This window comes from Pristiophorus japonicus, chromosome 22 (assembly GCF_044704955.1).
Source record: "Pristiophorus japonicus isolate sPriJap1 chromosome 22, sPriJap1.hap1, whole genome shotgun sequence".
In the NCBI taxonomy this organism is placed as follows: domain Eukaryota; kingdom Metazoa; phylum Chordata; class Chondrichthyes; family Pristiophoridae; genus Pristiophorus; species Pristiophorus japonicus.
Window position 1 is genome coordinate 12,016,807 of NC_091998.1, and position 27,212 is coordinate 12,044,018.

The 27,212-nt window shown below is 45.7% G+C and overlaps 1 protein-coding gene across 1 annotated transcript in view; it reads right to left on the minus strand.

Annotated features, from left to right (window-relative positions):
• Positions 1 to 27,212, minus strand: part of zcchc24 (zinc finger, CCHC domain containing 24) — a 284,924-nt gene that overhangs the window by 39,427 nt on the left and 218,285 nt on the right. The window contains exon 3 of the mRNA XM_070865632.1: positions 24,458 to 24,622. Coding sequence (XP_070721733.1) covers positions 24,458 to 24,622 — 165 coding nt within the window. The remainder of the gene's footprint in view (positions 1 to 24,457; positions 24,623 to 27,212) is intronic.

Consider the following 27,212-nt stretch of genomic DNA (forward strand, 5'->3'; position numbering starts at 1 on the left):
ACTGGATTAATGCTCCTGGCTGCTACTTTACTAGTTAAGAGGCTGTTAAGCTACTTGATGGGGTTAAAATGCGCATTACTGCTGGTGGGTTCTGACTAGCCAAGTTTCTGCCCGTAAAGCTAACAGCATCCAATCGAGAGAACTCACCGAGTCGAAAACTGAAGTAATTATTCAATGTATTTATGAAATAGAAAAGTAATTATTAAATAGCGGGATCAATATCCTGGTTACCTGGTTAGCTGCTAAAGCCCAAAGTAGCTAAGGAACATAGGAAAAGCAGTAGCCTATTTAGCCCCTTCAGATCATGGCTGATCTGCGACCCAACTCTATATACCCGCCTTTGCCCCATATCCCTTAATACCTTTGCTTAACAGAAATCTATTAATCTCAGATTTAAAATGAACAATTGACCCAGCATCAACTGCCACTTGCGGAGGTGAGTTCCAAACTTCTGCCACCCTCAGATACTGGATCGCATTAGAAAGAAAAGAAAGCAGAAAGACTTGCATTTATATAGCGCCTTTCACAAACTCATCCCAAAGCGCTTTACAGCCAACGAAGTACTTTTTTGAAGCGTAGCCACTGTGTTAATATAGGAAACGCAGCAGCCAACTTGCACACAGCAAATCTCACAAACAATACTGCGATAATGTCCAGATAATCTGTTTTTGTAATGTTGATTGAGGGATAAATATTGGCCCAGGACACCGGGGGTAACTCCCCTGTTGTTCTTCGAAATTGTGCCATGGGATCTTTTACGTCCACCTGCGAGAGGGACCTTGGTTTAACGTCTCATCTGAAAGATGGCACCTCCGACAGTGCAGTACTCCCTCAGCACTGCACTGGGAGTGTCAGCCTAGATTTTATTCTCAAGTCCCTGGAGTGGGACTTGAACCCAAAAAACGTCTGACTGAGAGGCGAGAGTGCGGCCCACTGAGCCACGGCTGACACTGAAAATAGAATGTTCAACACCGTGGTTGCTAAAAGCAGAAAATATCCTTCTAATATGCCTTAAACCCAAAGCGATTAAGAGACCGGACTGCATTAAGAGAAGGATAGCGTTTAGATCATAAGAATGCATTATCATTGCTGTCGAAGGCACTGGTTAGATCCAATCTGGAGCACTGTGCTTATTGCTGCCCTTGAGAAGACGCAGTGGTGAGCAAAAGAGACTGCTCTGGGTATGCTGAATCGGAGTTGGAGAGGAAGGGCTAACAGAGTCAAGCCTTGCTTCCGTTAAGAGAGGAGACTTTGAAGATGTCCCAGTTGAAGTTTACAAGATTATAAAGTGGGGACTGACCGAGCCAATCCAGGCAACTGATCACCAAGGTGAAAGGGTCAAATATCAGGGGACACATGTTTTAAAACTTCAGAAGTTTGGAATAAGAAGGGAAATTCAGAGGAAATAGCTTTTTTCCTGTTCCTAAAAAATTCTTTGTTTCTTTAACCCCAGGACAGCATCCATCTGCTGCTGCTCTGTGAATGTTTCCATTTCCCAGACCGGCTATTCTCTGTCTTTCCGAGTGAGGCTGCTCATTCAGTTCCCATTTATTATGACGTTTCTGGGCCCCCTGTTTGCAGCCACCAGACAGCGCGTTTACTTCACTTTACAGCTGTTCGAGAGAAGAGTTTCTTCCCACCAGGCTGAGAAGCTTAGCGGGAGGTCACGAATACACTCAAAATTAGTAGCTCGATGATCAAAATGGTGACAGTCCAGCTTATGGTGTCAGCTGTGGCTCAGTGGGTAGCACCCTCGCCTCTGAGTCAGAAGGTTGTGGGTTCAAGTCCCGCTCCAGGGACCTGAGCACAAAAATCTAGGCTGACACTCCAGTGCAGTGCTGAGGGAGTGCTACACTGGAGTGTCATCTTTCAGATGAGACGTTAAACTGAGGCCCTCTCAGGTGGATGTGAAAGATCCCATGGCACTATTTCGAAGAAGAGCAGGGGGAGTTATCCCCGGTGTCCTGGACCAATATTTATCCCTCAATCAACATAACAAAAACAGATTGTCTGGTCATTATCACATTGCTGTTTGTGGGAGCTTGCTGTGCGCAAATTGGCTGCCGTTTTTCCCACATTACATCAGTGGCTGCACTTGAAAAGTACTTCATTGGCTGTAAAGCACTTTGAGACATCCAGTGGTCGTTGAAGGTGCTAGATAAATGCAAGTCTTTTGTTTAATAGTGACAGAGCTGCCAACTTGTCATATTTAATCTATTGACTGAAGTTTACAGGAATATCGAGCTTCCCTATTTAATCAGTTTCTCCGAGTTTCCAAAACTCAACAACAACTTGTATTTATATACCGTCTTTAATGTAGTGAAACATCCCAAGGTGCTTCACAGGAGTATTATGAGATAAAAATTTGACACCAAGTCACATAAGTAGAAATTAGCGCAAAGAGGTATGTTTTAAGGAGCGTCTTGAAGGAAAAAAGAGAGGTAGAGAGGTGGAGAGGTTTAGGGAGGGAGTTCCAGAGCTTGGGGCCTAGGCAGCTGAAGGCATGGCCACCAAAAGTGGAGCGATTATAATCAGGGATGTTCAAGAGGGCGGAATTAGAGGAGTGCAAATATCCCGGGGGGGTTGTGGGGCTGGAGGAGATTACCGAGATAGGGAGGGGCGAGGCCATGGAGGGGTTTGAAATCGAGGTTGTTTAACCAAAAGCCAATGTCGGTCAGTGAGCACAGGGTGAGCGGGGCCCAATAAGAACTTTTTTATCTGCTGCTGTACATTTAGAACCAGAAGGCTTGATTTGTGATGGCTTGAAGTGGTTGGAGGACGATCTAAACTGCTTTCTCTTTGGCTCAATGCCTTTAGAATTCTTCAGTTGTAGGAAGCACTTGTGGCCTTGTAAGTGCAGAATGGGATTCTTGGTGCTACAATCTATTATGCTGATCCAATAAAATATCACTGAGGATGAATTGCAAAGACTGAGTAATCATTTGGACTCCATCAGTCCAGGCTGGATCCGAGCTTAGTTTGCCTCGGTTTTAACTGCATAAGGTTGGGACAGGAGATTATAACACAGCTGTAAATGGGTACAGGCACAACCTCCAAAATCCAGAAACCTCGGGGCCAAGGCCATCCCGTTTTCGGGTTTTTCTGGATTTCGGAACAGAACCAGACGTCCCGAATCGGAAACACCTGGGCCGAGTTTTAGGTTTTTCCAGATTTTGGAGACGAAACCCGACGACCCAAAATTTGGCTCGCAGCGCACCCGTAGTTGGGGGAAAAAAACGCCCGGGAAAAAGCCGCATTGCAGCCCTTGGAACTACAGTAGGTATGAAGGCCTGCAAAAAAGGCAAGTTAAAGTTTTTACTTTTTAATTCTTTTGCAGCGATTCAATAGTTAAGTGTCTTGTGAATGTTTTGTAGTTTTTAATTTTTGTTTTTTGCAAATGTTGTTTTTGGCGTGTGTGTGTGTGTGTGCCTGTGGGGGAGGAGGGGATTATTTGCAGAATACTGATCAGAATACCGGTGTCCGATTTTCGGAACATTACAGTTTTTGGAACTCCAGATTTCGGAGGTTGTACCTGTAATACAATTTGGTGATCTCTATTAAACTGTTGGATTGAAAAATATGGCCCGAATTATATTGCAGAAGCAATAGGACTGGAACAATAAGGAAGTAATGGTTTTACAATGTTAGGCTCAAACATAAACAACTGCCTTTTGGTTAAGGTGCCGGAGGGTGAAGAAATGACCACCTTCAGGAGAGAAGGTGTAAAGGGAGAAGTGAGGTTGGAAAGTTAATGGATGTTAATTAATCAGACAAGGTTACATAGACAATAATAAGAATGTAAGAAATATGAGCAGGAGTAGGCCATTCGGCCCCTCGAGTCTGCTCCACCATTCAATAAGATCATGGCTGATCTGATCATGGACTCAACTCCACTTTCCCGGCCGCTCCCCATAACCCTCGATTCCCCTAGAGTCCCATAGGGAGAAGCATCAAGACTTTAAACTTCTTAAGAACATAAAAAATATGAGCAGGAGTCGGCCATTCGGCCCCTCGAGTCTGCTCCACCATTCAATAAGATCATGGCTGATCTGATCATGAACTCAGCTCCACTTCCCTGCCCGTTCCCCATAACCCTTGACTCCCTTATCGCTCAAAAATCTGTCTATCTCCGCCTTAAATATATTCAATGACCCAGCTTCCCCAGCTCTCTGGAGCAGAGAATTCCACAGATTCACGACCCTCTGAGAAGAAATTCCTCCTCATCTCCATTTTACATGGGCAACCCCTTATTCTGAAACTATGCCCCCTAGTTCTAGATTCCCCCACGAGGAGAAACATCCTCTCAGCATCTACCCTGTCAAGCCCCCTCATAATCTTATACATTTCAATAAGATCCCCTCTCATTCTTCTAAACTCCAATGAGTACAGGCCCAACCTGCTCAATCTTTCTTCATACGACAACCCCTTCAATGGATAAAATATTATACAACACTTAAGAGTGGAAGAAATATACTGAATAATAAAAATGTGGAGTAAGGGGAAATTGGATGGTGTAGTGAGTTTCTCCTTTCATCTCGGAGAGTTGGGGTCAGATCCGACTGAGACAGGCAGGAGGATCCTTTGTGACCTGAGTTTAGTATAACCCAGCCTTAAAGTTGCAGTCACACTACAGATACCAAAAGGATGGAAAAGGGGAAAATGGCTTGTGTTTAATGTGCGGCTAACATTATAATCGGGACAGAGAAGAAACAGCTTTGCTCCGCACCCGACTGTCCCATACCTGAACTAGAAACGTTTAATGGGGACCAGCCCTAAAGTACTGCTGTCTCTTTTTTTTTAATGAGCACACAACTTCACCATAACAATTGTGGGCTGGGGGGACAGTTTAACCCTACGACCAATGGCTCTTCTGGCATGCAGCAGGATGAAGAGTTACAAAGTTGTGGAAAGGGCCGAAGGTTCTTTATAAAGGTATTTACAACTTTGCTACCCGCAGTGCGCAAAGAAAACCTTCCCCTGCAAAGAGGATCGCTTAGACCTTGTAGCACGATGGCCAGAGCACTCTTGGGAAACGGAAATGTCTTCTGTGGAATGCAGCTAGTCACGGCTGAATAATCAAGCCCGCAAATGTTGAATTGCTATCCAACAGTTTCTGCTCGATTACCTTTGGGACCAGTAAGAAGTTTTACCAAATTTCAATTTCCTGGATATTTACCTGTGGTGATTATCTTTCCTCGACAACAACAACTTGTATTTATATAGCGCCTTTAACATAGTAAAAGATCCCAGGTGTTAGAAGACAAAACAAATACATTTGACACCGAGCCACAGAAGAAGAAATTATGACAGATGACCAAAAGCTTATTCAAAGAGGTAGGTTTTAAGGAGCGCCTTAAAGGAACAAAGCGGGGTAGAGAGTTAGAGAGGTTTAGGGAGGGAGTTCCAGAGCTTGGGGTCCATGCAGCTGAAGGCACGGCCACTAATGGTTGAGCAATTATAATCAGAGATGCTCAAGAGGGCAGAATTTGAGGAGCACAGACATCGAGGGGGGCTGTGAGGCTGAAGGAGATTACAGAGATAGGGAGGGACGAGGCCATGGAGGGATTTGTAAATGACGATGGGAATTTTGAAATTACGGCGTTGCTTAACCGGGAGCCAATGTAGGTCAGCCGTGTCTGGGTTGGGCTGGGGACCGACCTCTTTTACCCTTTACCCCTCTCCCTCCTCCCCGTTGGAACACCATGCTGGAGAGTGGTCTATACCTTTGGTAGAACATTCCTTTCTCTTCTGCTAGGCTCCTGGACCTCTGGAGCCTGCTCTACCTTGCCAGTTTTTCGTGCTTCCCATTCCATCAGCCTATCCCCTTAGCCCTTTAAGTCATTCATACACATTCTCTCTCTGTCTCATTAATGCCGTTGATTTCTCTCATTGTGTCTCATGGTTATATCACTTCTGACGGTTAACCATCTCCTGGCTTCCCCTTAAGCACTTTACAGGTCTTTCTCTTTCTTTTCCTGTGTGTCCCTCCCATCCCCTTGTTCTGCTCCAGTTTAATTGCAGTTTATCTGTAATATCGCCCAGTTCCGACGATGGGGCCCAGCCCGAAACGTTAACCTGTCTGTTCTCTCCACCAGTGAGCTGTGCATGGGTCCAGCATTTACCGCTTTTGTTTTACATTTAAATGTAACAAAGTGCTCCCAACAGGAAGTAGGAACTCGTTACGGGAAGCATAGAAAGAAAGACTTGCATTTATATAGCGCCTTTCACGAACACCGGACGTCTCAAAGTGCTTTACAGCTAATGAAGTACTTTTGGAGTGTAGTCACTGTTGCAATGTGGGAAATGCGGCAGCCAATTTGCGCACAGCAAGCTCCCACAAACAGCAAAGTGATAATGACCAAACAATCTGTTTTTGTTATGTTGATTGAGGGATAAATATTGGCCCCAGGACACCGGGGATAACTCCCCTGCTCTTCTTCGAAATAGCGCCATGGGATCTTTTACGTCCACCTGAGAGGGCAGACTGGGCCTTGGTTTAACGTCTCATCCGAAAGACATAGTCAAAGAGGTGTGATTCTGAAGAGGCTTTTGAAGGGAGGGAGAGGGGTAGCCAGATGAACAGCTTTAGGAAGAGACTTCCAGAGGGCATGGGTGCAGTGGCTGAAGGCTTTGACGTGGATGATGACGGAGAGAGAAGATAGGCTGGTGTGTATCCACCGGGGATTATGGATTTAAGCATTGCATTAACATGTCCTTGTTGGACAGGCATTATAGTTGGGACAAGGTTTCTATAAGAAGAGATTCCACCAAGGGGTTGTATCAAATGACAAAAGGAGCAAATGCACAATCTCTGCTATTGTTGATCTTGAGTTTGACGGCTTGACGATGAGTGAGGGACTGAACCAGATGCTTTGATCTTTGACCTTTCCTCCCTGTGGAGGACCGAGGCGTCCCCTGACGGCACAGCTGATATCGCAAACTTACAACACAGTGAGCCACAAATCCTTACGTCCCGTCAGTCCATGGCACAACACACTGGTGCCCGATACTTCAATTGTTCAATAATTAATTTAAGCCCGTCTACTATACTTCCTGTTGGATTTTACTCTTGGCAAAAAAAACACACTGCTGAAGCCTGGAGTTCTTCCAAACTGAAGTACAGCATTAGCAGTCCCGACTGGCAATTGTTTCAAATCCATTTTAATGATCATTTAGCTACCAGTAAGCTGTACAATCCAGAGCTTGATTGACATTCAATCACGGCTTAAGAACTGGGAGCATTTATGGTCTCCTACTCATGTTACTCAAAAGTAAAATTACCGGGGAGCTTACAAATTTGCAACAAAATTGTTTTTATTGTGTAGACCTGAATGGGTTAGATTTTTCTCGAAAAAATGCCTTTGAGCAACAAATGGATGTCATTCAGATTGCTTCAGTAGCTGGCGTGGACACTTGCTGAGGCTTTCGTTAAACTATGTGACCACAATTATGGGGTTTTGTTTTCCGTCCCCAACATTGTCCAGTTGTCTACGAGGATGGAGCCCCGTTAACCTTTCGGAGTACACTATGGATTGCAGGGGTTGTGCAATGTGCAGATCTCGAAGGACTCCGCGGTATCACGGAGTTGTCCTTTCAACAGAAGGACTTGGGTTTCAATCCAATGCAAAGCGAATAGTGTCAAAGGCTCTCTTGTCTCTCGCTGGCAGCTGTGGGGTTCCAACGTGAATTGAGCCTGGGCAGGCGCCAGGCAGTCTCCAGTCAACTTAGGCTCACGGCACAAAAGTGCCAGGAAGCACAATCTCGTTCTGACGCCTCAGGATAGCTCGCGAGGACTTTGAAGGCCCCGACCTGCTGATGGTCCTTGAAAGTCGGGGCTGCTGTGCCGAAGAGCCGAGGGCCCAGGGGCAGCATGGGACCAGCTCACACTGCGATATGTGCGTGCACTTGGTCCATGCAACAGAGCTGGTCTCCAGTCGTCTTGGTTAATCCTTGCCACTGGACCAAGACCTAGCTCTGTCAAGCCTGTGTGGTGGCTGATGTGCAACGGTCACCACATGTTAAATAAAATCCACACACAGGCATCTTCCCACCCTTCATCATGTAGTTTGGGACCTGAAATATTAGGTCCTTCATTGAAAAGTCTGTGAACTCATCTCTTTTTGGCGTGGAAGCAAGTCATCCTCGATATGAGGGACCGCCTATGATAATGATGAGTGAGGGAAGAAGAAATATGCACTGGTGCACTGGAGAGTAGTTATTTGAGATGCGGGGTCATAAGAACATAAGAAATAGGGGCAGGAGTCGGCCATTCGGCCCCTTGAGCCTGCTCCGCCATTCAATAAGATCAGGGCTGATCATCGACCTCAACTGCACTTTCCCGCCCGATCTCCATACCCCTCGATTCCCCGAGACCCCAAAAATCTATCGATCTCAGCCTTGAATATATATTCAGAGACTCAGCATCCACAGCCCTCTGGGGAAGAGAATTCCAAAGACTCACAACTTTGAGTGAAGAAATTCCTCCTCGTCTATATTGTTGACAGTGCAGAACGATGTTTTGTTCTGTATCGGGGCATACGCCTGACCTGGGAACTCTCAATGCTGGCACCGGGCATCAAAGGTGAAGAACTCTCCAATTCTCACTGTTGCCGTCACGTCCCTGACCTTTGGGCTGATTCTTTAATCAGGGGCCCCTAGGTGGCGCCGATCAAGAAATCGCAGGTCGGCAGTTCTTGGTTTCCTGTCCATTCCAATCAATGGATGGACTATCAAGGTGACAGCCAACGGTGCTTCCTGAAAACACTGGCACTCACCAGAAGTTCCTCATCTGCTAATTCAGCTCCTATGCGCACACAAATTAGCCTCATGAAGCAACTTTTTAAATGCACGTTTCCCATCGTGCAAATTTCTTTTTTTGGCGGGCGACATTTCCTCCAAGCTAATTGTCTCCTTTATACTTTCCAAATCTCCCTGTGCCCCACACTTTCCAGCCTTTGTCAATGCTATTATAAAACTAGCCAGCAGGGGCTGGAGTGAGAATTACCAGGTGAAGTCATCTTTCTTTCCTCGGCTCACCATCTCCCCTCAATAAGATCAGCAATTTGCTGTACGGAAGGACAGTGGGTCCATAGGTCCTATGACTCTGGAACACAGATACGCCACATGAAAGTGGCTCCGTTTTTCCAATTAAACTAAATTCAATTGAAATGAAAGGTTAGATTGTTAAACGTCCTCGTCGCTAAGCTGTTTACGTACATTTTTTCTTAATCACCCTCATTGCTTGAACTTATGAACAGCTTGTGAGTGGGGTCATGAGGTGTTTTTTTTACAGCCTATGACAGCTGATGCATCAAAATGTTAGGCGAGTAATGGCTGCCAAATGTGGATGAGCTGCATTTGCTGTTTTAAAGTACAGCAACACATTTAAACTTACACGGCCAATTTCTGTTTGAGCAGAGGACATCGAACTGACTAATTAACTGCCGACTGTATAACACTGGTTTGCTGGAGTCTATTTTCTTCGTCGTGCTGCAGAGGCAGGGCCCCTGGAATTCCGCTATTCCCCAGCCGTAGTGCGAAGACAGATTTCATGTTTTGCAGGGAAACTAGCTGCTGATTTTATATTAGTCAGAAAGCATATCGAATTCCAGGCGGGCTGGGGGGGAAAATACAGTATTCCCAGATGCTGGAGAAGGGACAACGAAGGATTGGGTTGATGTACTAACGCACTGCAGTGGGAAGGGAGGAGGGGGAAGTGTCATACCCACCACGCCCACCCTGTCAACTCAGCAACTTGCTTTTTGGTTGGGGCGGTGGGGGAGGGGAGCAGGGCAGTGAACGGAGCAGCATGGAACCAAGGCGGGTAAATGGAGCTGAGATACAGATCAGCCATGATCTCATTGGATGTCAGAACAGGCTCGAGGGGCTGAATGGCCTCCTCCTGTTCCTAGATTCCGTTATCACCTGCAGGAAAGGGCCGGGAAAGAATGTTCAGAGGAATGGCTAAGCAACAACAACAACTTGCATTTATATAGCGCCTTTAACTTAGTGACACGTCCCAAGGCGTCTCACAAGAGCATTATCAAACAAAATTTGACACCGAGCCACATAAGGAGATAGTAGGACAGGGTTGGTCAAAGAGGTAGATTTTAAGGAGTGTCTTAAAGGAGGAAAGAGAGGTAGAGAGGCGGAGGGGTTTAGGGAGGGAATTCCAGAGCTCAGGACCAAGGCAGCTGAAGGCACGGCCACCAATGGCAGAGCGATGAAAATCGAGGATGCGTAAGAGGCCAGAATTGGAGGAGCGCAGAGTTCTTGGAGGGTTGTGGGGCTGGAAGAGGTTACAGGGATAGGGAGGGGTGAGGCCATGGAGGGATTTGAAAACTAGGATGAGAATTTTAAAGCAAACAGGTTATTTAACTTGGCCCGTAAGCTTATAACTGGAGGACATGACTACAAGCCTGCAGTAAGACTTGAGATGAGAATAATTCCTCTCCACCCCCCAGATGTATGTGAAATAGAATACTCGATAAAGCATTTAATGCTAAGAGCCAGACAAATACCTAGTTAAGATGGCCAGAAGCTCAAGTACAACATGGGGTTCATTGAAAGCTGTGTTGAAATCCAATGGTTTCAAGCTCCTGGGACCATAGAAGAGACAAGGCAGGAGCGACAACCCTATACATTGGGTTAGACTTTCCCAAGAGCCCCTCAACGCCCGATTGCTGCCCAGAAAAACCGCTAACGTTCTGCAACTAACGCTGGCGAGAATTTCCATAATTAAGGTCAAAAATATTGTCCGTTGTGAAAATGGGTCTTGCACCAATATTTTCGGCAGTTTCTCGGCGGTCAAAGGCAAAACTAGGTGAAATAGGCGGTTCTTAAAAATGTTTCAAAGATTTACTCCAAGGCTGCGTTTGGGCCTACGGAGTGGGGAAAACTTAAAAACAATTTTTTTTTTTAACTAAAATCAAAATAAAGTTAAAAAACATTCCCAAGATAGTTTTACAGCTAATCACCGTTTTACAATTTAAAAATAATTAAAGAACCTTTAACTTACCTTTCTTTGCCGAGTACCCACCTACCGCCCTGTTTAAGCAGCTTTCACAGGGCGGTTCCCTCGGCAATCTGGATGGGTTTCGGTGGAGGCCAAACTTACAGCCCGGCGATTCTCTCGGCGGTGTGCTCCCGGCGGGCGTCTCGAGATGTGGGCGGTACCATTTTAAAAAGTAAAGGGGGCAAACTTTTTCCAGGCGGTTTCTCTCCCAAGAATAGCTGTACCGCTGAGAAAAACGCCGAAAATGAAGGCGAACGTCCCCTCCTATATAGAGAGTTTGTTTGATTTACCGTTTGGGGAGAAAATCTGCAAACTAGACAACTTTTGAAAAAAAAAATTGTTCGTGGCATGTGGGTAATGTTGCCAGCCAAGGCTGCAATTATCGCCCATCACACGCCTCCAGAATGCACCTGCATGGCTTGCAAGGAAACTTCAGAAGGTATTAAAAGCCAACAATGCAACGTTGCCCACAGCCATGTGCATGCTATGTGCAATATGGGTGGCAGGTTCCCTTCCCTGAAGGATATTTGGAAACCCAGTTGGGGTTTTCCAGTAATCCAGCAGCTTTCTGGCTCCAGATCACAGATGACGAGATTTATTGAGTTCTATTTCACAACTTGCCACAATGGGATGTGAACTCGCAGTCCTTCGGTTGCTGCTCCAGCACCATAACACCTACACAACCATACCCGCACAAGATTAAACGCGTCAGACCGAGTCCTTGCTGACCCAGAGACCACTAGGGTCATCATCTAGTACATGAGGCAGGGCCTTTAGAAATGGTTGACAGAATAATGATGGGTGTGGGCCTCTCCTAGAGACATACAGAACAGAAGACGGCCCTTTGGGCCATCGTGTCTGCTACATGCTCTGGTGCTTGCTGATTTCCTGCGCACACCTTCGTTCAGCTTGTACCATTTCAACAATGAAATAATCTTGGGACATTTTAAGACCTGTCCCGTCATTCATTCTAATTGTTACCTGGAGACCACAACCGAACACTGCAGTGTTCTCTTAGATGCCTTTTTATAGAAACATAGAAAATAGGTGCAGGTATAGGCTATTTGGCACTTCGAGCCTGCACCACCATTCATTATGATCATGGTTGATCATGCAAATTCAGTACCCTACTCCTGCCTTCTCCCCATACCCCTTGATCCCTTTACTGTAAGGTCCACATCTAACTCTCTTTTGAATATATCTAACGAACTGGCCTCAACAAATTTCTGTGGTAGAGAATTTAACAGGTTCACAATTCTCTTTAGAGTGAAGAAGTTTCTCCTCATCGCGATCCTAAATGGCTTACCCCTTATCCTTAGACAGTGACCCCGGTTCTGGACTTCCCCAACATCGGGAACATTCTTCCTGCATCTAATCTGTTCAATCCCATCAGAATTTTATATGTTTCTATGAGATCCCCTCTGATTCTTCTAAATTCCAGTGAATATAAGCCTGGTCGATCCAGTCTTTCTTCATACGTCAGTCCTGCCATCCCGGGAATCAGTCTGGTGAACCTTCGCTGCACTCCCTCAATAGCAAGAATGCCCTTCCTCAGATTAGGAGACCAAAACTGTATACAATTATCAAGGTGTGGCCTCACCAAGGCCCTGCAGTAATAGCTCCCTGCTCCTATACTCAAATCCTCTTGCTATGAAGGCCAACATGCCATTTGCCTTCTTCATCGCCTGCTGTGCCTGCATGCCAACTTTCAATGACTGATGTACCATGACACTCAGATCTCGTTGCACCTCCCCTTTTCCTAATCTGTCACCATTCATATAATATTCTGCCTTCCTGTTTTTGCCTCCAAAATGGATAACCTCACATTTATCTACATTATACTGCATCTGCCATGCATTTGCCCACTCATCTAACCTGTCCAAATCACCCTGCAGCCTCTTAGCATCCTCCTCACAGCTCACACTGCCACCCAGCTTAGTGTCATCTGCAAACTTGGAGATATTACATTCAATTCCATTGTCTAAATCATTAATGTATATTGTAAATAGCTGGGGTCCCAGCATTGAACATTGCGGTACCCCACTAGTCACTGCCTGCCATTCTGAAAAGGACCCGTTTATTCCTACTCTTTGCTTCCTGTCTGTCAACCAGTTCTTTGTCCATGTCAATATATTACACCCAATACCATATGCTTTAATTTTGCACATTAATCTCTTGCGTGGGACTTTGTCAAAAGCCTTTTGAAAGTCCAATACACCACATCCACTGGTTCTCCCTCATCCATTCTACTAGTTACATCCTCAAAAAATTCCAGAAGATTTGTCAAGCATGATTTCCCTTTCATAAATCCATGCTGACTTGGACCAATCCTGTCACAGCTTTCCAAATGCGCTGCTATTACATCTTTAATAATTCATTCCAACATTTTCCCTATTACCGACATCAGGCTAACCGGTCTATAATTCCCTGTTTTCTCTCTCCCTCCTTTTTTAAAAAGTTCCCAGAGCTCCCATGAAAGTTCACATCAGAAGAGTTCCTCGATAGTTCTCTTTAGTCAAGCTGCTCCTGTGCCGGTGAAGCCTTGTGAAAGCACCAATTAAAAGGTGACTTTCCCGTAAACTTTGCAGAGATTCCGCTCTTTTCAATACAAACATTCCATGCGTGTTCCGATGCAAAACAAAACCTAAAAATAAATGTTAAATAATACAAAGAACAAAATGGAGAATGGAAAGAAAGGAGGAGGGGTATGGTGAACGTTACTGCTAAATGAAAATTAAAAAGAATTTTGCAAAAGAAAGTGTCTATCCCTTTAAGAGTTCCACTGGTCATGGAGTTTCCCTTCAAACTTACTCCAAGCAGGCAAGCACACTGCATACTGCAGTCCCATCCTTATTTATATTAACTTAAATATTTAAGCTAAGCTCTGGTGTGTTTGTGCAAGAGCACACTGGGCCAGCCTAAAAGGCTAATCTGAAGAATGCTTGATGCCGGAACCCCGGAAAAGACATGGCCCAGGCAGATTTCCTGGCTCCAGGTTCCGCACGGGTGGGACCAGTCCGCTGGTTGGATAATATGCCCGGATGATTCTTCCTGTTGACCAAGTGAAATATGTTCTCTCTGTTCATCCCTCCACGGCCTCGCCCCTCCCTATCTCTGTAACCCCATCCAGTCCAACAACCCTCCGAGATCTCTGCGCTTCTTCAACAGCACCAGCCAAACCCGCGAAATACAAGGGCAGCAGGCGCATGGGAACACCATCATCTCCAAGTTTCCCTTCAAGTCATACACCATCCTGACTTGGAAATACATCGGCTGTTCATTTATCGTCGCTGGGTCAAAATCCTGGAACTCCCTCCCGAACAGCACTGTGGGAGCACCTTCACCACACGGACCGCAGCGGTTCAAGGCGGCGGCTCACCACCACCTTCTCGAGGGCAATTAGGGACGGGCAATAAATGCCGGCCTAAGCCAGCAACGCCCACAACCCATGAACGAATAAAAGCTCCTCCAATTCTGGGCTCTTGCGCATATCCTATTTTCTTTGCTCCGCCATTGGTGGCCATGCCTCCAGCTGTCTGGACCACCACCTCCACGTTCCCCTCCAAGTCACACAGCATCCTGACTTGAAAATATATCACCGTTCCTTCATCGTCGCTGGGTCAAAATCCAGGCAGTCCCTCCCTAACAGCGCTGTGGGAGTACATTCACCACACGGACTGCAGCGGTTCAAGAAGGTGGCTCACCACCACCTACTCAAGGGCAATTAGGGAGGGGCAATAAATGATGGGCTTGCCAGCGACGCCCACATCCCGTGATTGAATAAAAAAAAGTCTCTGGTATTCCCTCCCTAAACTTCTCTCTCCTCCTTAATATTTTATGTGGCACGTGCCTTGGGACATTTTACTATTGTAAAGGCGCTATATAAATGCAAGTTGCTGTCTCTCAGTCTATTGGTGATAGGTTCAGACCCAATATGCAGAAGTGTATCCATTACTTACAATCTGCTGCATTGGAACATTCTGGTGCCTTGTCAACAAGACCTGTTGTGTTCACATGAGGAGAACCATGATAAAGATTTGTTTGTTTGCTTGCTGGTTCCTACAACGGAGTCTTTGTCACATTTCATACAATCTTGAGAACCCGGTGCTTCTCGATGCTGGGCCCAGGATTATTTCCCTTTCCCAATTTTGTGAATGAGCAAGACTGAAGCCTTCTTGTTCAGCTCCTGCCAGAGATCTTGCACCTCAGGTGCCCAATCCTGCCCCCCTGCCCCCTCACTCAGGGTGAAGCTGAAGGTGCACAATATGGCTATTCTGCTTGACCTTGAGCTGAGCTTCAAACTCTACGTCCAGCTCATCGCCAAGACCACTTAGTTTCACCTTTGTAACATCACTGACTCACCACGTTTGCTCCCACTGCTGAGATTCTCCTCCATGGTTTGATTTTTCCAGAGCCCTTCTCATTAACGTTCTTGAGTTCTACCTTCCATAAATTCCAACTCATCCAGAACCCTGCCACTGTTTTCTAATATGGCCTGCACTTCTGTCCTTGAATACTTCCATTGGCTCCCCATCCTGCAGCGTGATTTTAAACTCCCCTTCCTCATTTTCAAATCCCTCCATGGCATCCCACATCCTCACCTCTGCAAATTCGCAACCCTATGTCCCAGGGTGCACCCTCTATTCTTCTACTGTGCATCTCTTCATCTTTCCCTCCGTTCCACCATTGTTGTTAGAGCCTCCAGCCATCATTCCTGTATGCTCCGCACTGGGTACTGTACAGCAGACACCTCAAAGCGCTGGAGAAGTATCACCAGCGCTGCCTCCGCAAGATCTTGCAAATCCACTGGGAGGACAGATGCACCAATGTCAGTGTCCTCGCCCAGGCCAACATCCCCAGCATCTAAACACTGACCGTACTCGATTAGCTCCGTTGGGCGGGCCGCATCGTCTGCATGCTCGACACGAGACTCCCAAACGGCAAGTGAGGCCCAGGTGGGAAAAGGAAACGCTTCAAGGACACCCTCAAAGCTTCCTTGATAAAGTATAACACTCCCACTGGCAGCTGGGAGTCCTTGGCCCAAGACCGCCCTCAGTGGAGGAAGAGCATCCGGGAGGGCGCTGAGCACCTCGAGTCTCGTCGCCGAGAGCATGCAGAAATCAAGCACAGGCAGCGGAAGGAGCGTGCGGCAAACCAAACTCCCCACCCACCCTTTCCTTCAACTGCTGTCTGTCACACTTGTGACAGAGACTGTAATTCCAACATTGGACTGTACATCCACCTGAGAACTCAATTTTAGAGGGACTGCCGATGTTGATGATAATGATGTACTCTATAATTCTCTTACTAAAACCTCCAGCCCAGCCACATCTCTCCCCACCCTCATAAACCTCAACACCTACTGCTCGGACAAGCCCTTCATTTACTTCCCCTAATTCCACTCTCCAACCCTGCCATCTTCCTGCTCTAGTCCTCCAAGTCTCCCTGTAAAGTCTTTGGCCTTCTTGTTACGTGAAAAGGCACATCAATCATTTGATCCACTTGCTGAGGCTCTCATTATATTGCATGATTGCAATTATAGTCTTTCGTTTCCCTTAGAACTCCCTCCCTAAACCTCTCTACCTCTCTCTCTTTCCTCCTTTAAGATGCTCCTTAAAACCTACATCTTTGACCAAGCTTTTGGTCACCTGCCCTAATATCTCTTTATGTGGCTCGGTGTCAAATTTTGGTTGCTAACGCTCCTGTGATGCGCCTTGGGGGGGGGGGGTTCTACTACGTTAAAGGTGCTATATAAATACAGGTTGTTGTTGTACAAAAGTACCGGCTGCTGTTGGTTGCCTTGGGTTTTGTGAAAAGGGCCTACATAACTGAAAGTGTTCACCATCTGCAAGAATCTTCTCGAGGCGTAAAACAGCCCAGATAAGAAATAACACTAGTCCTTCATGAAATAGGACTCAATTATTCTAAACGGCAATTGTGTTAGCAGAAGCATTCTGAACATGGCTTGCATTCTTGCAGGATCATTAAACTGTCGAGTACCTCTGTTTAAAATATTTCTCCATTACATTCAATTCCTTTAAAGTACAATCGAGCCTTCCTAGCAAGGCTCTTAAAGAGCTCTGGTTATGCCGGTGATGTTACCGTGCTACATTTTCCTCATTATTTAAAAGCACATTGATACAGGTACAACAATGTTTTGCATATCACAGTGATGCCATTTTAACAGAAATCGCTGCATGTTTTATTCCCGCTCATTTTGCCTTGCCCTGCAATTCTTTTCATTGTTCCTAATTGATCCCAGATTTGTGCATTTGGTAGCTTGTTATAAGCACTTGCTGGTCTCAGTGTTGCTGATTCTTCACCTACCCTGCATCCCCCCTGCTCCTCGTGCCACACACCGAAGCCCAGCTGAGGTCAAACGGCAGATGATCTGCATCTCGGCTTCTGTCAATGGCGCTCAGTGTGTGCTTATGTCAACTTCCCTGCCCCACTTCCCTCTGTTACACAGGGAAAATACCTGGCCCCCTTTTACACGTCCCCCCCGTTTCCTCCCAAATGTCAGCTGAAATCAAGAAAGTGCTGGTCTGGTGCTCTACAAGCCATGTATTCATACCCTACCCAATAAATAGCACAGTGCACGAGAGCACAAGCAAGCTGCTGGTGCGTCGGGGAAAAATACAACACACAGGACTATAAATCCATAAAAAGCAAAGGAAATTACATAAACTTTTAAGGTGCATCACGGAATCGTAGACATTTACGGCACAGAAGGAGGCCATTCGGCCCATTGTGTTCCCGCCGGCCGAAAAAGAGCTACCCAGCCTAATCCCACTTTCCAGCTCTTGGTCCGTAGCCCTGTAGGTTGCAGCACTTTGAGTGCACATCCCATTACTTTTTAAATGCAATGAGGGTTTCTGCCTCTACCACCTTTTCAGGTAATGAGTTCCAGACCTCCTGGGTGAAAAAAGTTCGACTCAACTCTCCTCTAATTCTACCAATTACTTTAAATCTATGGCCCCTGGTTACATGTTGCAGTTCACCCTTGTGATTTTGGATGACATTGTACATTTTGTACAACAATCTTCTCCATTGCTCACTTGCAGTCACACACAAGATATATCCAAAGGTGTTTTCAGCTTCTTTGTAAAAAGGGATCTGTTATGTATGCAGTAAAGGTTCAAACTGAGTACTGTTTAACTAAGCAAGGTCTGACCTTGCTTCTGCTTTATTTAGTGCCTGACTCAAAATTGCTGGCCTTTTATACCAGAGCAGCACCATGTGCGTGCTGCTCAGTGGCCTCCAACAATGACACCATCTGGTGGCTACAAACAGCATGTACATACATGACAGGATCAAACCTTATTTAATATCTTACTTCAGTAACGTGGACAGTTCGCTCATGAGTGAGCAATGGTGAAGATTGTGGTCACAAAGGTCACCCTGAATCACAAGGATGAAGTGCAACTGAATGTCGATATCTGTCTATCACCTTCCACATAGCAGATATTTTTGTCTATCGCAGTAGGCCATTGCATTTGCAAATTTCTGTGCCACATGTGTCTGATGTACTTACTTTCATATAATTTAAAATAGATGATCTGGTCGTTTATATCATTGCTGTTTGTGGGAGCTTGCTGTGCACAAATTAGCTGTCACGTTTCCCTACATTACATCAGTGACTACACTTCACAAGTACCGGTACTTTTTATTGGCTGTGAAGCTCTCTGCTACATCCTGAGGTTGTGAAAGGTGCTATATAAATGCAAGTTCTTTCTTTCGTATTGCTGTCGGTATTGTTGGTTAAAGAATAAGAAAAAGAAAGAAAGACTTGCATTTATATAGCGCCTTTCACCGACCACCGGACGTCTCAAAGCACTTTACAGCCAATGAAGTACTTTTTGGAGTGTAGTCACTGTTGAAAATTAGGAAACGCGAAAGCCAATTTGTGCACAAGCAAGCTCCCACAATGTGATAAAGACCAGATAATCTGTTTTTTTTGTTATGTTGATTGAGAGTTAAATATTGGCCAGGACACCGGGGATAACTCCCCCTGCTCTTTGAAATAGTGCCGTGGGATCTTTTACATCCACCTGAGAGAGCAGACGGGGCCTCGGTTTAACGTCTCATCCAAAAGACGGCACCTCCGACAGTGCAGCACTCCCTCAGCACTGCACTGCTGTGGCAGACTAGATTTATGTGCTCAAGACTCCGGAGTGGGTCTTGAACCCACAGTCTTCTGACTCAGAGGCAAGTGTGCTACTCACTGAGCCACAACTGACACACTTAAATGAAAATGCGTAAAGTGCAATGCACTTCTTGCCGTTCACTAAGAAAACCCACACCCTAAGGTGAAGGGCTGCTCAACCATTTTAAAGAAAGAAAGACTTGCATTTATATAGCGCATTTCACAACCTCAGGACATTCCAAAGCGCTTTATCGCCAATGAAGTACTTTTTGGAGTGTAGCCACTGTCGTAATGTAGGAAAAGCGCTCGCCAATTTGTGCACAGCAAGCTCGCGCACACCGCAATGTGATAATGACCAGATAATCTGTTTTTGTGATGTTGATTGAGGGATAAATATTGGCCCCAGGACACCGGGGAGAACTCCTTCAAATAGTGCCATGGGATCTTTTACGTCCACCTGAGAGTTTAACGACCCACTGATTTATTTATGTATGCAAGTATGGGAACAAATTTATTTATGTACTCGCAGTTAGTGAGGAAAACATTAATTATTTATTTTGCAGGAAGCAATCAAAATCATTTACTTCCCCGTCACTGGGAAGGTCAACGTCCAAACTTTAAAAAAAAATCCTTGCAGTGGAGGTGGGAATCGTTCCCTCATCTCCACTCCCGGCTCACTGCCACCTCGTCACCTCTGAGACACAGTGGGACATCTGTAAACAGCTACTCATTGAGCAGAGAAACTGCTGATCATCTGCAACGTAGAGCCACAGGAAATAAATGAAAGAAAATTCTGCACACGACTCCAACTTCCTCTGAAACAGAGTTTTATTTGTCTTAAAAGTGAGCAGGCCAGATATTTTCAGACAGGCAGTTTGCATTGAGTCACTTTGAGTGTTTACCCAAGTCTTTCTTCAGTTAACGAGCTAAGCTTAAACCCCCCCCCCCCCCCCCCCGTTAGTGTTCTGGTTTGGCTCTCAAGTTGACATTGTTAGAGGAGATATTTGGAGTCGGGCCTCCTGTGAGCAAAGGGGATGGAGTATAAAAGCAGGGCAGTCTTGTACAGGTGAGGCCACACCTGGAATACTGCGTGCAGTTTTGGTTTCCATATTTACGAAAGGATATATTTGCTTTGGAGGCAGTTCAGAGAAGGGTCACTAGGTTGATTCCGGGGATGAGGGGGTTGACTTATGAGGAAAGGTTGAGGAGGTTGGGCCTCTACTCATTGGAATTCAGAAAAATGAGAAGTGATCTTATCGAAACGTATAAGATTATGAGGGGGCTTGACAAGGCGGATGCAGAGAGGATGTTTCCACTGATGGGGGAGACTAGAACTAGGGGGCATAATCTTAGAATAAGGGGCCGCCCATTTAAAACTGAGATGAGGAGAAATTTCTTCTCTCAAAGGGTTGTAAATCTGTGGAATTTGCTGCTTCAGAGAGCTGTGGAAGCTGGGTCATTGAATAAATTTAAGACAGAAATAGACAGTTTCTTAACCGATAAGGGATTGAAGAGTTATGGGGAGCAGGCAGGAAAGTGGACCCGAGTCCATGATCAGATCGGCCATGATCGTATTAAATGGCGGAGCAGGCTCGAGGGGCCGTATGGCCGACTCCTGCTCCTATTTCTTATGAAGTACCTCACGCGCTGCGAGTGCTTAAAGGAAAACTGGCGGTGCGCTGCCCACAAACTTCTGCCCGTCGAAACGCGGGAACAAACAATTTCAGGAATCGCAGCGACAGTTTCCGGGCAGGGGGTGGGGGGGGGAGAGGTGGGGGTGGGGGCAGTCTCACGCCACAAGTGAAAACGCGGAATATCCGCTCTGCTATTTCTAAATGTAAAGGGTGCGATGAAGATTCAATGCCAACAAAACACCCAGTTCTTCAACACTTCCATTTACCTGAACACCAGAAAATGGTGCTAAAGGATTAAGGTGCATGGCCCAATGGCAGGTCTATGGAGTTAGGTTGCAGATCAGCCAAGATCACATTGAATGGTGGAGCAGGCTCGATGAGCTGAATGGCCTCCTCCTTCTCCTATGTGCTTAATATTCAAGCCCCAAGCGCTGGAATTCTCTCCCTAAACCTCTCCGCCTCTCTCTCCTCCTTTATAACGCTCCTTAAAACATACCTTTTGGACCAAGCTTTTAGTCGCCTGTTGTAATATTTTATTAAGTGGTTTGGTGTCAAATTTTGTCACTCCTGTGAAGGTCTTTAGTATGTAAAAGGCACTATCTAAATGCAAGTTGTTGTTGTATTTAAAGATTGATTGATGATTCAGAGTCAAGCTCCCTCTTTGTTCAGGAGCACAATCTCGGAGTAGGGCAGGACTTTTGTCTCTCGAGTCGGAATTTCTTCCCATGTGGTACGTTGTACTTCATTACAGGATATTTAACAACGATTTCCTTGGAGATAATGGTTGGATGCTGTGGATTGTGTTATCACGTTTGTGCAATGTAATCAGACTAAAAAGTTGCCGTATATTTCTGTACCACCAGGTGTCTCTCACACTTATTGAGCAAGTCGTCTCCAGTATTGGACATCTACCCTGTAACGAGTGCACCAACTTGGGGACTGGCTGCTTGGTCTTTGCTTCTGATGTCAATACATTGTCAGAATCGGTCAGCGAGCCCGACTATTGCTTCGGTTTGTGGGGATTTCGAAAGATAGCTGCTTCCTCGGCTTCTTGCAGTGCCTTACACCAGCTGCAAGCGAGAGGACCGCTCACCTGGTCCTACATCCCTGCCAATGCATCCTGGAAAGTGCGCCAGACTAACTCGGGTAACTGGCTGCCTTCCATGTCCACCTATCCCCTCCCCACCCCCGAGTCAGGAAAATGCCTGATTCCTTGAGGTCAAGAACTCAGCATGTTGAGGATCATGTGGCAGATGGAGGGACAGAAAATACTCAGAAGTCCATTTGTCTGGTGCCAACAGCATTACATCGAATATACAGCGCGTAGAGGAAAGTAAGGCAACTCTAAAGTGAGAAGTTTTTCTGAATGTTGAAATGAATAAATGACATGAAAAATATACGGCACAGAAACAGGCCATTTGGCCCAACCAGTCCGTGCCGGCGTTTATGCTCCACTCGAGCCTCCTCCCGTCTTTCCTCATCTAAATCTATCAGCATAACCCTCTATTCCCTTCTCCCTCATATGCTTGTCCAGCCTCCCCTTAAATGCATCGATACTATTCGCTTTAACCACTCCCTGTCGTAGCGAGTTCCACATTCTCGCCTCTCTCTGGGTAAAGAAGTTTCTTCTGAATTCTCTATTGGATTAATGGTGACTATCTTATATTGATGGCCTCTAGTTTTGTTCTTCCCCACAAGTGGAAACATTCTCTCTCTGTTTACTCTATCAAAACCTTTCATAATCTTATGGGGCTCTATTAGGTCAGCATTCAGCCTTCTCTTTTCAAGAGAAAAGAGACCCAGACTGTTCATACTTTCCTGATAGCTATACCCTCGCAGTTCTGTTATCATCCTTGTAAATCTTCTCTGCCCCCTCTCCAGTGCCTCTATATCCTTTTTATAATATGGTGACCAGAACTGTACGCAGTACTCCAAGTGTGGTCTAACCAAGATACCCCTCGATATCCCACTCACTGAAAAATCTATCCAAATCCCCCGTTTAAATTGTTCCACACTATCTGCACCCTTCCACTCGAGTTATCAGCTGTGGCTCAGTGGGCAGCACTGAGTCAGAAGGTTGTGGGTTCAAGTCCCACTCCAGAGACTTGAGCACAAAAATCTAGGCTGACACTCCCAGGGGAGTGCTGCACTGTCGAAGGTGTTGCCTTTCGGATGAGACGTTAAACTAATCTACTCTCTCAGGTGGTCGTAAAAGATCCCTTGGCATTATTCAAAGAGCAGGGGAAATACTCCCTGGTGTCCTGGCTAATATTTATCCCTCAATCAACATCACTAAAGCAGATTCTCTAGTCATTATCACATTGCTGCTTGTGGGAGCTTGCTGTGTGCAAATTGGCTGCCACGTTTCCTACATTACAACAGTGACCACACTCCAAAAAGTACTTCATTGGCTGTAAAGCGCTTTGGGACATCCTAAGGTCATGAATGGCGCTATAAGCAATGCAAGTCTTTCTTTTTTTGTGCCATTTTCCCATCTTTAATTCTTCTAAACCTACTCTTCTGTGGTGGCCCACTCAATTGCGTTAAATCAATGTAAGTAGCGGAAGGAACGTGTAGTGTAAAGCCTCCTTGAAAAAGTGCAACATCCCCACCGACACCTGGGAATCCCTGGCCCAAGAGCGCTCAAAGTGGAGAAGCATCGGGAAGGTGCCGAACACGTCGAGTCTCTTCTCGGGGAGCACATGGAAGCCAAGCACAAACAGCGGAAGGAGCGCACGACAACCCAAGCACCCCACCCACCCGTCCCTCCAACCACCGACTGCCACACCTGTGACAGAGTCTGTCGATCCCGCATTGGTCAGCTGAGAACTCATTAGTGTGGAAGCAAGTCATCCTCGACTCCAGGGACTGGCCTTAGAAGAAGAATATGCTCTTCTGTTGAGTTGGGAGTGGCTTAGCCAGTCACGTGATGTTCACAAGACTCAATAAAACCCCAGCCAGTTGGGTTCGTGGGATCCACGATGAGGCAGGTGGTTGTGAGCCTGGTGGATGAACTGGTAATGTGTAGTGTGATTGTTAAACTTTTGCTAATAAACCAACTAATTCTTAATAGCAATGTGTTGCTATGAATTCTTAAGCAAAGTACTCATGAAGCAAATGCATTGCAAAGCTTGAAAAGCCGAACTGGTGTTAAGGGAGTGAGGTCGGCCAGTTGCTTGGTGATATCTAATGAGGAAAGGTTGAGTAGGTTGGGCCTCTACTCATTGGAATTCAGAAGAATGAGAGGTGATCTTATCGAAACGTATAAAATCATGAGGGGGCTTGACAAGGTGGATGCAGAGAGGATGTTTCCACTGATGGGGGAGACTAGAACTAGAGGGCATAATCTTAGAATAAGGGGCTGCCCATTTAAAACTGAGATGAGGAGAAATTTCTTCTGTCAGAGGGTTGTAAATTTGTGGAGTCGCTACCCCAGAGAGCTGTGGAAGCTGGGACATTGAATAAATTTAAGACAGAAATAGACAGTTTCTTAAACGATAGGGGGATAATGGGTTATGGGGAGCGGGCCGGTAACTGAGTCCATGATCTGATCAGCCATGATCTTATTGAATGGTGGAGCAGGCTCGAGGGGCCATATGGCCTACTCCTGCTCCTATTTCTTATGTTCTTATATTAATGGCTGGATGCGGAGAGGTGCAGTACCTGCTTGTGGGGGTAAACGTTGATGTGGCACTTGATGCATTCTTGGCCCATGTTGGCCCAGGAGTTACCGCTCATCCATTTCCGTTTACACTTGGGGCACTTGTATTCACCGAAGCAGCGTTTCTTTCCCTGGTAGGGGGTCAGCCCTTCTCCCTTGGGCCGGGCCTGCCAAATAAACAGACACAAACGTAGGTGTTAAAAAGACAACGTCTGAAGGGCAAGGACTCAGAAAGCTAATGCGTTTTCAAACACTTTCACCAGTTTCCATTTAGGTCACCACGTGGACATTGAGATTTTTGGGGGGGGGGGAATATAAAGATTTCTTCACAAGATGCCACAGGAAGAAAATTAACTATCCATGTAGAAGTTTTATGTTCGTCAGGCTTGAAAGTGTCACATAATCAAAGTTTGTGTCAAACTTGCCCAAACTTACCATGAAACAATATAAATCACCACAGTTTGCCCCATCAATAGGATCTTAATTAAAATATTTAAAAGAGAGAAAAAAAATCGCTGTTAGCTTCTTCCGATGTTGGAAACCGGATCTCTATCCAAGCGGATGGGAGTCAGGGATTTATAAGCTACTGCCAAGCTACAGCCCAACTTTACTCAGTAACAGCAATTGACGTATAATCAAGCGCAAGTCATGCCTCCTGACATCAATTACATTTTGTAGGCCTTAAAGGCACAGATCAGGTTAAATACGACTTCACCTGAGCAGCAGAATAATACATTGCCTGTTATATGTTATGCTTGTGTTATTACAGGTATAAGCAGAGTAACCTCCAACCTACTTAATGTTGTGGGAGATCAGCCAGTAAAACTTGTTGAAATAAAAAGCAGAATCTATATTCACAATAATCATTTATAAATCTGCATAAATCTAAGCCTGTTTAAGAGACAAGCCAGATCTGATCTTTCGGCTCATTGTTACAAAGGTTTCATTTGAAGCGTACGAGAGAAAATAAACAGTTCACAATCTCTCTGGCTAATATTTCACTTCAGCAGTGGGACTGAGGAGCGCAACTGATTAATGCACACATTGCAACAGTGACTGCACCTCAAAAGTTCTTCATTGCCTGTAACGCATTTAGGGACATCCTGAGGTCGTGAAAGTCGCTATAGAAATGCAAGTCTGTCTTTCGTTATTTTCTTTCATTGCAATATGAAAATGATCATGAGCAGTTGTGACAAAATGCCTCTCAATATTTTCTTGTAGGTCTGGCACATCAGACTGTGTCCTCTGTCTATGAATAGAGATTCTTTTGAAACCCAGTCTGCATTTTAAGATCTAACCAATACAATTATTGCAATCCCTGCAAATAGTGGAGGAATAGGATGTCCTGAACACCAAGAGGATATTTTAAAATTACTTCTACAGGTATAACAGTGACTACATGTCAAAAGTACTTCATTGGCGGTAAAGTGCTTTGGGACATCCCGATGTTGTGAAATACGCTGTGTAAATGCAAGTCTTTCGTTTCTTTTTTTAAGGGTGAGTGGTCAACACGGGTCAATTCCTGAATGCAGTAAAAGCCACAATAGTGGTCGGGGTGTATAGAGAAAAGAATGACAGACTTGCATTTGTATAGCGCCTTTCACGACCACCAGATGTCCCAAAGCTACTTACAGCCAATGAAGTACTTTTTGGAATGTAGTCACTGTTGTAATGTAGGAAACGCAGCAGCCAATTTGCGCACCGCAAGCTCCCACAAACAGCAATGTGATAATGGCCAGATAGTCTTCTTTACTGATTTTGATTGAGGGATAAATATTAGCCAGCACACTGGGGATAACTCCCCCTGCTCTTCTTCAAAATAGTGCCATGGGATTTTTTTTACGTCCACCTGAGAGGGCAGACAGGGCCTCGATTTAATCTCAGCATTTCATCCGAAAGATGGCACCTCCGACAGTGCAGCACTCCCTCGGCACTGCGCGAGAGTGTCAGGCTAGATTTTTGCACTCGAGTTCCTGGAGTGGGACTTGAACCCACAACCTTCTGACTGCGAGGGGAGGATGCTACCCACTGAGCCATGGCTGTCACACACATGACAGAAAACCATAGGCTCCCTTTGGAGAGAGAGACCCGTGCAAGAATCAAATGACAACAAAATTCCAAAAAATACATCGAAGGTTTTAGCTAGTTTGCGCACAGCAAGCTCCCACAAACAGCAATGAGGTAAATGACCAGATAATCTGTTTTAGTGATAGAAACATAGAAATTTACAGCGCAGGAGGAGGCCATTTCGGCCCATCGTGTCCGCGCCGGCCGACAAAGAGCCGCACGGCCCTCGGTCAGCAGCCCTGAAGGTTACATATAAACCTATGAACAATGAACAATGGCGGAAAGGTAAAGAGCACCCAGCCCAACCAGTCCGCCTCACACAACTGCGACACCCCTTGCACTGAAACATTCTGCACTCCACCCCAACCGGAGCCATGTGATCCCCTGAGAGAGGCAAAAACCAGGCCAATTTAGGAAAAAAAATTCTGGGAAAATTCTTCTCCGACCCATCCAGGCGATCGACACTAGTTCAGGAGATCATCCTGGCCGTATTCGATTCACTGCAGTACTTACCATTATATCTGTGCCGGCCAACAAGAAGTTATCCAGTCTAATCCCAATTACCAGCTGTAGCTCCGTAACCCTGCAGGTTATGGCACTTCAAGTGCCCATCCAACCATCTCTTAAAAGTGGTGAGGGTTTCTGCATCCACCACTCTTCCAGGCAGCGAGTTCCAGATCCCTACAACCC